The sequence below is a fragment of the Amia ocellicauda genome, chromosome 10, assembly GCF_036373705.1.
Source record: "Amia ocellicauda isolate fAmiCal2 chromosome 10, fAmiCal2.hap1, whole genome shotgun sequence".
In the NCBI taxonomy this organism is placed as follows: domain Eukaryota; kingdom Metazoa; phylum Chordata; class Actinopteri; order Amiiformes; family Amiidae; genus Amia; species Amia ocellicauda.
In genome coordinates this window covers 20,707,885-20,720,133 of record NC_089859.1, presented here as the reverse complement: position 1 = coordinate 20,720,133, position 12,249 = coordinate 20,707,885, and the positions used below count along the sequence as shown (strand labels likewise).

At 46.0% G+C, this 12,249-nt stretch overlaps 1 protein-coding gene across 1 annotated transcript in view; it reads right to left on the bottom strand.

Moving 5' to 3' along the window:
• The window catches only part of vps50 (VPS50 EARP/GARPII complex subunit), an 86,210-nt gene that overhangs the window by 57,714 nt on the left and 16,247 nt on the right, over positions 1 to 12,249 (bottom strand). The window contains exons 10-12 of the mRNA XM_066715477.1: positions 9,178 to 9,220; positions 8,278 to 8,376; positions 6,863 to 7,003 (exon numbers count right to left, since the gene is read on the bottom strand). Coding sequence (XP_066571574.1) covers positions 6,863 to 7,003; positions 8,278 to 8,376; positions 9,178 to 9,220 — 283 coding nt within the window. The remainder of the gene's footprint in view (positions 1 to 6,862; positions 7,004 to 8,277; positions 8,377 to 9,177; positions 9,221 to 12,249) is intronic.

The following is a 12,249-nucleotide window of genomic DNA, read 5'->3' as shown; positions in this document are numbered from 1 at the left end:
AACTACTATACTGTGTAGTAACTGTACTATCAAGTATATCTTGCACCTTTGAGTAAACCGTTGTATTAGCATGTACTCTGATAGTTGGATATGGCCAGACAGGCATAATGAATCAATATTATCGATTTAAATTAAAATATTAAATAAAACATTTTAGTCTGTACTCAGGCGATGAAATGACATGACTTAATTCAAGCTGCAAAGTCTTGATCTACAAAATGCTTAATACCTTCAGAAAATACCTGAAAGACAGTTTTTAATCTGTGTTCATGAGGGTTTAAGCTGACCTACAGCGTTTGAGAGATCGATGTTTAATTTGTGTCTTTACAGACAATACAGATTTAGTTCAGCTACGTCTCCCGGCAGACACTCATCTCAATCCTTCGATTCCCTGTCCATAACCTCGAAGCCGCCGCTTGTCTCCCCGTGAACGTGGTTCCGATTCCCTGAAGCCAAACAGACACAGCGACCTCGAGAACAATAAAAGCACCGCCGGTTGGGTTGTTCGACTATAACCCGGACTAAAGCTGTGCTCTCTGTCACTCTGCGCATCCATGCGTTCACGTCTCTTCTTAGGGGGAGACTCAGCTGCGTATTTGAATCCCTCAGGATGAAGGGGAATGTTCTTTTTGGTGTTAAGTGAAGCAGGGTATCAATTAAAAGTACTTTATTTCTCTGATCTCAACTTTCTACCATGTGGCGAGTTCATCAGCTGCATGACATTACCCTCTTTAATGGACCAACTGCTTTTCCATGGGAACAGAAGACAATATAAAAGCACAGAGATCCTGCTTTAATAAGATATCACAAGCAGGGCTTCTTCCAAACTAAGCTTTCACTTTCTTCAGGTGTTTACAAAACATGTAGCCTAAGTCACCTTGGGTAAAGGCATCAGCTAATTGACTTCATATAATGTACATTGAAGGACACCTGTTCTTCTCAGAGCCAACATGTTTGTACTGATGAACCAAATATGCCAATGCTACTAAAGTAAAGAGCTACAAAAATACAGATCCTGCGACCTGCACAACAAGCTGAAGGAAATGAGTCCAATATTTCGAACCTTTCCCTGTGTACTTTCACCTCAGAGTGAGAGAGAGAGACAGGGAAACTAAATGAGGACGATTGCTTTAAACCAATATCCTGTCTCCTAACGGCGCACAGGGGTGCTGGGTGGGCTGAGGAAGAGCACTCCTTTGATATTCAGATGCTTTCCACTCGTCTCGCCCACGGGACACACAACGCCCCTTCCAGCCCGGTGACCCCGGAGCCGGATGTGTCCAGATCACAGGCGCAGCTGCCCAGTGAGGCCGAGCGGGGGGTGCGAGTAGAGAGGCGGGGGACCTGCGAGGAAAGTCAGGCCCCCACAGCGACTGATTCCGGCCCACCGGTGGGCCCGGCAGTCAGGGACACTGCGCTGCAGGAAGTGCCGGCCGTGGACAGCATGGTGCTCCACGTGAACGGGACAGTGCCGTGGACAAGACCCAGCGCCAGTTCACGAGCAGCTGAGGAAATGGGCTTCGGCCTGAACGCACTCTTAAACCGGACCTCAAACTGATACAGCACTTTGCTGCTGTGAACGACTGAGTTTAATTCCCCGGAGCCGTGGTTTCCACCCCGGTCCTGCGGCCCCCACACATTTTCCTGCTGGCCTCTGTCCCGACGCAGCTCCGAGTGACTGGAACTAATCATTTTCTGCAGACCCCTCACTCGGGATCACCTCATTCGGTTCTTCTTTAGGTGAGTCTCACCAGGGTGGGTTCACCAAAAGACAGGCTGATCAAAATAAAACTCACTTCTGACTCTGACATCTCAGAAACCCTTGTTTTGCCACGTGGCTAAGCAGGCTGATAAAGCTCTCAATGCGCCCGCTGATCTTTTTTTTTTTTTTTTTCACCAGATCATTCTCAGCAATGATATAATAACAGTATAACCCATTAGTGCTCAAATTGACCCATTGATTTGAGAACGGACCAGCAGACAGTCTTATTTGTATAGAATAACAGTATGTTCTCTGGCTAATTCTCCACCCGGTCTAATTTGAAAGTCGGGACGGTTTTAGATCAGTACGAGACAATCAATCCAACTGTCTTGCCATTTGACTCCTTGTTAAAAGCCTGTAATGAGAGGATGTTGCCAGGCAACCGAGATGAGGAGGGAAGAGGACCACAGACGGTCTGTTCTCGGCCAAGACAGACACTTGGTAAATCAGATCTCTAATCTGGAGCGGCCGGGCCGGGCCAGAGGTTCCCTGCTCTGATGCGAGGGCAGCGCCCAGCGATACACTAACGGCCCCGGCGCAGGACTCACAGCAACCCACTAATGACATTTTACACATTTACATTTTCTCTCATTCCTTTTTTCTTTCCTTTTAATGCTAGTGCTATATTGCACTCTGTAAACTGCATGCGGTCAGAAATGAAATTATAAAACAACGTAAAGAAATCCGAAACGCCACACAGACCACTTCGTTAATTATTCTGGTGTCACCTGCTTGCAGTCTAATGAGTGAAGTCATCAGGTCTCCAATTCCAATTCGGACATGAATTAACAAAGCTAATTTACAGCCTTAAAGGCCGGCTGTGACAGCAGATTTAAACATCAGAAGCAGGCAGTGCTGTGCATCACCTTGTGAGAGCAGGGCGGTGAAGGTGGAATAATACAGCGCACACCTGCCTCAGCATCGGCCATTAAACAGAAAAAACTAATAAAATACATTAAGGTTCATGACCCTCGCCTTCAGACAGAGACACACATATAAAAACACTGTCCTCGTCTTTAAAGCTTAATTCACTGAATCTAAATTGGGTAAGAATACATGTAAATAAATAAATGTGTTCCTAACAAACAACACAGAGAGAAATATTTTAATGTGACAACAAACTGCAGCTGCACACGGCAGGACTTTGAAACATACAATCTAATGATTTAAGGAAACAGAGGAGGATGGGGGAGTACCATAATAATGATGATTAGCTTTGTATTTTTTTTCCTGTTTATTTGACTCAGATATGAAGAAATGCACATAGTAAACAGCAGCTAATGTGAAAAGTGGCTCCGCTTTCAGCTCCTTCAAAAGCACAACATTAATCCTGCAAATTGGCCTCAGTCTCAGTCTTCTGTGAAGAAGATTAAATTAAACAGGTTTCATTACTCCATGGATTCATTTGTTATTATGTTCATCTTTAAAATTATGGTTTTGTTTTATATTTTATCTTTGTCCTTGTATTCCAATACTGTTTAAGTAGTTACATGCAGAGAGAGAGAACTTTGAGTCTGTATTGCTAAACTCTCTCTCCCTCTCTCACTACCTCCCTGTCCCTCCCTCTCCCCCTCTCTGTTATATGATTTCTAGGACAGGTGCTTTGAAAGCAGCACAGCCTATTTGCTGCTGTCAACAGGTCACACGTTTCACTCAGGTCAACGAAATAAATGTGTGCTTATCGCTCAGAAAGGGGACGGGCCCTTACCCTGGGAGAAAAATACTGCTTCATCCAAAAACCTCTCTGAGTAACAGTGAAAACAGAGAAGAATGGGGATGAAAGCTCCTGCCACACAACAAACCCGGTGGAAACCAGACACACTTTACCAAGGTTTGAACACTAAAAATACTTTATTTGCACACCAACAATTTTTTTTTTCCTGCAATCAACACAGGAAACAGCGGGAAAGAAAGGGTGCAGCAACAATTAATGATACTAATAAACAGAAGAAAATGCCCATAAACTGCAGTACATCCTTTTTACCCATTTTCAGAAAAATAAAAAAAAAGCTTTGATAACATTTAAATGTTTTAACATAATACATACATAGCATTGAAAATAGTGGATTTTTGGTACCAAGTGATCACATTACCACTGCATTTTAATTCCTCATCATCAGTGTATTTCAGAGGAAATTGGCAATTACAAATGACCCACCACCCACCTTTGCACACGGCTGTCCACCCACTGTGCATAAATGCATAGCATGGATTGAATCATCACCCCCCCGGGCCGGCGGAGCGACTCTCAGACACAGAGATGGTGAATAATTTACCTCCAGCGGCAGAATTAACGCAGCGCCGGCGTTTCAAATGCCATCTGGTCAAGTATGGGTTAAACAACCACTAACTCAGCCTGGCTTTCCTTTGCAAATATATTGTTTTTAAATTTCAGGAATGAAATAAAAACAAGATCAGAAAACTACTATACAGTTTCAGGTATATATAGATATGTTCCCAGGAAGGTATGAATCTCTTTTTCTTCCCCCATTTATTTTAGAATAATCAGACACAGGTTTTATTTTAAGAGCCAGCATAAATGCACGGCAGCAGTGTAGGATGCACTTTATATATTGATTTCCACAAAGGCTGTTGCTAAAGGTCCACATAAAAAATTAATTATCCGATTGAAAGCTCTGGGAACCCGATGTAATGTGAGCAAATGGATCTGGTCCAGGTTAATGTGCTGAAAACAGGCCGTGCTGCCGAGGGGGGGCGTGGGGGGGGCGCAAATGGCGACGAGGTCATCGGCTATGTGACCCGCATGTTTGTCGGGGGCGCGGCCCTCTCCCAGTCCAAAACGGCCTCGAGTTTGATATGGTTAGTAAATGTGTAAAAAGTTTGGATGGGGGTGGAGTGTAGCTGAAAACTGTGTCAAATTCACATCCCATCCTCATGGTGATGGTGACTATATTAAAACACACGCCTTCCGGACTCACTGAGAACACACACAGCCCCAGGGTGAGGTTCAATAACCTCTCAAACACAAAATGGCAACCACATCGAAGCCCAGCTGATCACAGCGGACGCCCTGTATGTGCATTAAATCCACGCCCTGCGCTGACAGGAGCCGAGTCACGGGCATGACCTGTCACTGCCAAACGCGCACGGCAAGACCAGCATCTCCGCCACGCCACCGAGCTCGACGCCGAGGAGCACACAAAGGCATACGAATCCTCCCATTAGAGGGGCTTTTAATCAATTTGTGCATTTGGGTCCCAAATGGCTTTTAATCAAGCTCTGCAGAGGAATATAATTAACACAATTGTTCAGTTAAGCAATTTAACTGTAGGGAGACGATGATTAGTAACATATTAAGAGCCATTAGGTTCTGGAGTATCATTAAGACATTCTAAATGCAAAGGGAGGATCCATTACCATTATTTATTACATGTTTTCCACAGAGTACACTGTTGACCTTGCATATTTAAAGGAACTGAACTGCAATTTTATAAGCAACATACGTCAAATCCGTCCCTTCCTCACCGACTACTCGACTCAGCTGCTTGTCCAGTCACTGGTCCTCTCCCGCCTGCACTACTGCAACTCCCTCCTGGCCGGCCTGCCTGCATCTACTACCCGCCCACTCCAGCTCATCCAGAACTCTGCGGCTCGTTTGATATTCTCTCTGCCCCGGTTCGCACACGCTACTCCACTGCTCCGCTCCCTCCACTGGCTCCCGATATCGACATGCATTCAGTTCAAGACACAGACCATCACCTACCGCTGTCTGGACCCAACTGCGCCTCTACCTTCAGACCCTCATCTCTCCATACATCCCCTCCAAACCGCTGTGGTCTTCCGGGGCCAGAAGACTAACTCTGCCTCTTCTTCACTCCCCTCCCTCCAGAGCCGCTCCTTCTTGTCCCTGGCCCCTAACGACCTTCCCACTGAGACTTAGGACTCAACTGTATTCTGTCTGCACTTGTAACCTCATTAATCTAGGACTTCTGCTTTAAAATGGCTTGTGTAAACGGTCTGCTAATAAATAACAATAATGACAATAACAATAATAACAAGGGTCCTGCTGTCACATGTGATTGCATGCTAAAAAGTTCATTAATCATCGAGTCAACAGAGCAGATGCTTCCATCCAGGGCAACTCACACGGCAGCACACAATGAGCCGCACACACGACACACGGCACCGCGAGGGCAACGCAATCCCTGCGAACCATCCACACGCACTGTGTGCACAGCGCAGACACGCGACCGATGAGCGGAGCCGGCCCCCGGACGCTGGGCACCGGAGCTGGGGTCCGGCACGCACTGTTCTGCTGCCGTGGCGCCGGGCTCCAATCTACTGGATCGTCAAGAGCCGCGCGAGATCACGGCACCGACACGCACTCATCGTCATGGGCCTGAAACGACACGCACTGCAGAGGGCTGCAAGGACATCACACAACCGCCCATCACAGATAAAAACCAGTGTCAAAACCAGAACTGCTTCCAAACCCACGTGGAAGAATGTGCCCGAGAGAGAGTTCCCTCATCATATCACATCCACAGCTCATTCACAACAGGTTACAGTGGGGTCGAGGAAAACACCCAGGGCCTACATTATTTATATCTATATAAGACACTGACTTTTCGATGTCACCTTTCTGCATTAAACATTTCTGATAGCAGTTATTTCACACATCCATTACACTACCAGCCCCCACGACACTGCAGCTCCTGAACAACAGGACAGCAGGCGGTTTCAGAAATCTGGGCTGCAGTTCATTCCCACAATATAAACCAGATCTGGCGGTTTGGAGCAGTGCTGCGGAGCAGACTGTGCGTAACGATCAAATCGGCCCAGACCTGAATCCCACGCAAGGGACTGGCGTTTCACAACGGAGTGAAAAATCAGCCGCAGTTACCCAGCGATGGGAAAACCCCCTTCTTCTCTAGTGAGCCCGTCACACTGGTCCCTTCTTCACCACACGAACCAGAAACAATAAAATCGCCATTACGTTTCATCATGATGAAATCAACAAAGAAGCAAGAACACCAACCTGTCCAACGCGTACAAGAAGAAATCCCCCCCAAGAGAGAAAGCCACGACTTGTCCTGATCCCACATAAACGGTCTTGCCCCCCCAGTGACAGGTACATACCGTGCAGAGGTCTTTGTACTGCATCTTCTGGAACTTGGTGTCGGCGTTGCCGGCGCACAGCTCCACGTACCCCAGGACCACCTGGAACACGGTGTTGTGGATGGCCTGCGTGAAGTGCATGTGGAGCTGGTCCATGGCCGTCTGCAGAGACACACCGAGCAAACATAACCACACATTACTGCACCAGCCTGCTGCCATCAGGACCGTCCATCCACTTTCTTCATTTAGGTTTATTATAAGTTGAATATAGTTAGAGTGCAATTTTACCCTCACCTTGCCCCTGATTGAAGCTACACACAGACACCTGCTCTCCCACTCTCTGTCCACAAGCAGGCAAAGTTCAATAACTGAGCTATTCTGAAGAGAGGACAGCAGTAAAGCGAGATCTCCCTCACGGTTTAGAAAAGTGAAAGCAGTCTGTGCATTTCCAGTCCAGTATCCTATTCATGCATTTAAATGTGTTTTTAAATATTGCTTTCCATACATGTTCACCTGTCTGACGATTTTCATATATTTCAGTATTTTTGGGGGGGTGGAATGTGTTGAGGCTCTGTGGAGACTCTTGCTATACTGAATAAAAGGCACTGATCCCCCAGTCCCCACGGCGCTGTACAAACACGAACGCAATACGTCAGTGACAGCAAGGGGACTTTGAGGCACGATGTCTGGATCTTCAATGGGTAGGCGCCGATTCCTCTCTCGGCGCGGATCTCTCACCGTGCAGTGAAGAGGGACGGACAGCATTCTTGTTCTTGAGAACTTCTAGCGAAGAAAGCCGACACACAGGACCGAACACACGGGCCCTGAAAGCGCAGACCGCTCCCCCATCGGGTGCCAACTTTATAGAGGAGACCCTCAACAGCACCTGCCCATTGAAAAACCTCGCCCTGTCCAATCAGATCGGGCCTCCATATTCTTGCGGTGCAGGAAAAACTAATAATTTTGTCACTTTTTAATTATTTTCATACGCAAGCCTTCCAAGGCTCTGCGGATAGATGACTGAGGAGCGGCTGCGCCCCGCGGGTTCATCTCAGTTCCACTCCACCCCCCCCCCCAAGAAATACTTCTCTACAGCACCTCCGATGTGAAGCGAACCCTAAACCTCATTCCTCTTTTATGAGCACGGACGGGCAAAAGCAACCCGTTAGTTTCTATAAGCCACAGCCAAGCGAAGATAACTATTAAATTATAAACGCAACAAGATAAGAGACGGGTGGGTGTAATGAAACCATCGAGAGGCTCGACTGTGACCGGCCTATAATACGCGTCTCTTCCTATCCATCTAATTCTCATTCTCAAAGTGAAAGCTCCCTCATCCAGAAGAAAAAAGACAACACACATTCATAATCCAAAAATAAAACCGATTTGATCGAAACTATAAATATCGAATCATGCGGGAGCCAGGAGTCACTCACTTGAGTCTTCCCCAGGAGCGTGTACGCCTGCTGAACTTTGGTATAATGAGTGACATCAAAGTTTTTGCAGGTTTTTGACAAGGCGACATCCAGCTGTTCCTAAGTGGGGGAGATGGGGAAATAATCATAAACATTTACACAAAATATAATGAAAAACGTTCATTAAAAAGGTCTACGACAAAACAGATCAATGTTCAACCTGGAATTTGCAGTTTTGTCAAAAACAAACACACACAGACAAACCAAGTTTAATTATAAGGAATTCTACTCTGAAACAGAAAATGCCTCCCTGAAGGTGATGTTTGACAGCAGGTTAAAACCAAACCAATTTAATTCAGGAAGGCAATTGTGAAACTGCCTCCCCCCATCCACAGGCATCGGCTCGTCCGTGGAAGGAGCCGCGCTCACAGCCAGACTATTAAAAGCAGGAAAAAGACTTCTTATTCCTTTTGGAATTCAATGTACAACTAATTAATTACACGCCCGACTGACTTCCTGATTTTACAAGTGTTGGATAAGTCGCAAACCAGGATGATGACGCAAAGGAGCGGTCTGCTGGGATTGGGGATATTTTAAGGCATCTTCCAGTGGCTCAGTGATGTTATTTTAATATATTTTCTTAGCAGGCAACCTTATCCAGGGAGACGTACAGTCGTTGCAATATATCACCTAATTTTTACATACTATTACCCATTTACACGGCTGGGTTTGTACTGGAGCATTCTGGGTACAGTGCATCGTTTCTCGCTTCACCAAATGCAGGGGTTTGTGACTGACAGGGCACCATCTTTATATACAAGCAGAGCAGACTGTTGTCTTGGGAGTTTGGGATCGCTCCGAAATGCAGAACTTAAATCCGCACAGCAGCCGTATGTAAGGGGGGAAAGAGGAAAACCATACCTCAATCTGCTCCAGCGTGTCCTGCAGCTTTGAGTGTAATTCGCTGAAAAACAAACAGTCACAAGTCAACAGCAGTGTGTGGAGAGGGGTGTCTTTTTCCATACCAGCCCATTAAGTTGTTAATGGAATTAGTTGCATAATGTGTTCCCATCTCTCGGAGCTCGCTTCTTGCCTTGCATCTAATTGCGTGTGGCATGCCATATCTGGGCCTGCTTAGAGACTTACTTATTTTGCAAATTATGAGCCATATATATATATTTATAAGCACACAATACACGCACAGCGCCTTGAATTCCTGATGCTCCAAAAAGTGCAGAGACAATTCATTCGGAAAGCTCACCTTTTCCACTACATTCTTGGTTATTCTAGAACATTACATACTATTTATTTTAATACCCAACTATCCCTTGGTGTGTCCAAGTAAACAAGTGGGGAAAGTAATTCTAATGAGCAGTGACCTTCAGTTTGGTGAATATCGTTTCTTATAAAATAATTATTCCTATAGTGAGTTGTATTGTTTAACTTAACAGTGACTACCTGTAGAAACATTGTAGAGGGACTGGAACACAACGTACGGTTCTCCATGAAATGAGTGCGTCCGTTTGATGTTGAAACAAAGCAGATGTGAGATAATCTCTGTGACTGGTCCCCTGAAGATCAGTGCGAACACCTCAATGAAACCTGGCTCTCGCCGCTTCCTCACAGGCGACTACAGTGAGAGCGAGACTCCCGGGAGTTCGTCTTTTCTCAATCACCGGCGGTTTTAATCACTCGTACAAGGCTCTTTGGCATCGTGCCACCGAAGAGAGCGCGCGCACGTCCGCCAGCCGGGGGGAACCTGCTGGCACACACTGATTGTGCATTCTGCGCACCTCTCGGCAAAGAGCCCGACGCCAATTCAGCGGAGGAATGGTGACGTCGCACACAGGGAAGGCGGAGAGGAATCGCTTTAGTGTGCCTTTCCATGACTGAAAAATCCTTTCAGACGCAGCTTTTGAGAAAGTGGGTCTGCGTTCATTTTTGCGATGACAGGTGAAGTCTTTTTGTGCCCATTTCTCTGTGCATCTCGGACTCACAGCAGGCCCTGCAGACACTAATGATAAGTCATCTGAACCCAAAATATCCAAACTCATTTTTATATGACTGTGCTGCTGACATCTGCTCACAGGCAAGGCATTCATTTAAAACATCTCACTTGGAGTGCAGAGGGGTTCGTCTCACAAGAAATCATTCTGCTTCCAAATACATTCACATCTTTAGACTTTTTTTATATACATCTATCAATCTCTGTGTATCTATCTCCATCCAGGAGCTTCAAAAGGACAGAGTTGTCCAACATTGCTGCAGCTAATATGGGCTCCTAATATGAATCGACCTTGTGATTCTTCTTCCATTAAAGCCATTAAAGAACAAAAGCGTATTTATTAACACCATCACGGATCATGAGAGAGAATATTGATTTACAACAGAAAGCATGCTCTCACTACAGGCCCGAGGTGCTGCGCTATAAGACTACACAAGCTCGCTGTGCCCCACGTAAAACGTGTGCACACGGGTTTCCACTGGTTTGTTGCACACGCATCGAGTGATAGAAGTACCGCTGAGTGATGCTGTCGCTGTGCGGAGAGTCAGTTACACCCCTGGCACGCACAGACACAAGCGGCCTAGTTATTTCGCTCAGCGTTTCCCCATCCATGAATTGCAGCTGCCCTCCTCGTTCTCCCCCTCCCCCCTGCAACAACCCTTTTTCGAAGAGCTTTCCTGTGCAAATCAAAGGCAACATTCACCCACGATGTAGAGACCAGACTCTGTGGACCAACGCACGATTGCAACAGCCGCTCTCTGCGCACTAAACCCACAGGCAGTGCATCCTGCCGGGCAGCTCTACAGTTAATTAAACTCACTGTCACATATTCGGACAAATGTCGCTTCGCCTCTTCCAAAAATTGATGCCCGTTATCGCAAGTTATTGCTGTGGCTGGATAAACTGCCCCTACACACTGAAATAACAAAACAATGACCAGAAAGCAGATTAAAAACCAACGAGGCTTTCACTCTGACACTCAACTTTTCTCATGAATTAGTCGCAGCTAACGAGTCGCTTGTGGGCGAACACAGACCTCCGTCAGGAACTGGATCATTTTGAAATGTTTTTCATGTTTCGTTTTTTTATATATCCATCCCTCAGCTATTAGTCAATTAGACGAACATCCTCAGTGATGAGGTTTAATGTTATGCTGCCATTTTTGTAGGCAGAAGCACTTTATTTATGCTGGTAATTGCGTAAATGTGCAATGCAGCCCCGTCTGCGTCCGTTCCCGGAGCCGACTTGAAAAGATATATATATATATATTATATATATATATATATATATATATGTGCACATACATAATACATCGAATGATGATGCATGTGGCTAAATAAGAGAGTTCGGGTTCGGGGACACAGACATTTTTTAAGTTCAGGGAGAGGACAGAGAGGTTTTGACCGCTTGCAACAAATACAATTCTATTAAAAAAGGAAATGCATTGCAAGTGTACTGTCCATATGACAGGCCTCATCTCCACAGGGATGATTGAGACCCAGATGGTACCCAAAGGATGAGCTCAGCAAGACAGGGCACTTTTCTTATTCAGTCCTTTCCAGGCGGGTTTTGAAAGAAGTTCGACCACCGCAGCAGTGTACCAATTGTGCAAATCCCTTTACCCCACCACCCCCCCCACCAAATAGACAACTACACATAAACTGGAGGAAATGAGTGCAAATAAAACCCAAATGAGAAAGTCAATATATTCTCTCATTCAGTTAGACCCAACTGGTTAGAACAAGGACAATTCTGTATGCATTTACACTGTACTGTAACACCATGGGGGGGGGCGACTGTGGTGCCGAGCTCGTTAGGTGGGGTCAAGCCAACAGGGAAGACACCAAACGCGAATAGAAGCCCAACTGCTCTCGAGCCAAGAACCTGTAAAACACAACCAGACACAAAGCTGCTGGGCCAGACTGTGATCCGAGTAGTAAGATGAGGTCAGAAATCAAAGTCCAGTAACGTAGTTATATTGTCGAGCC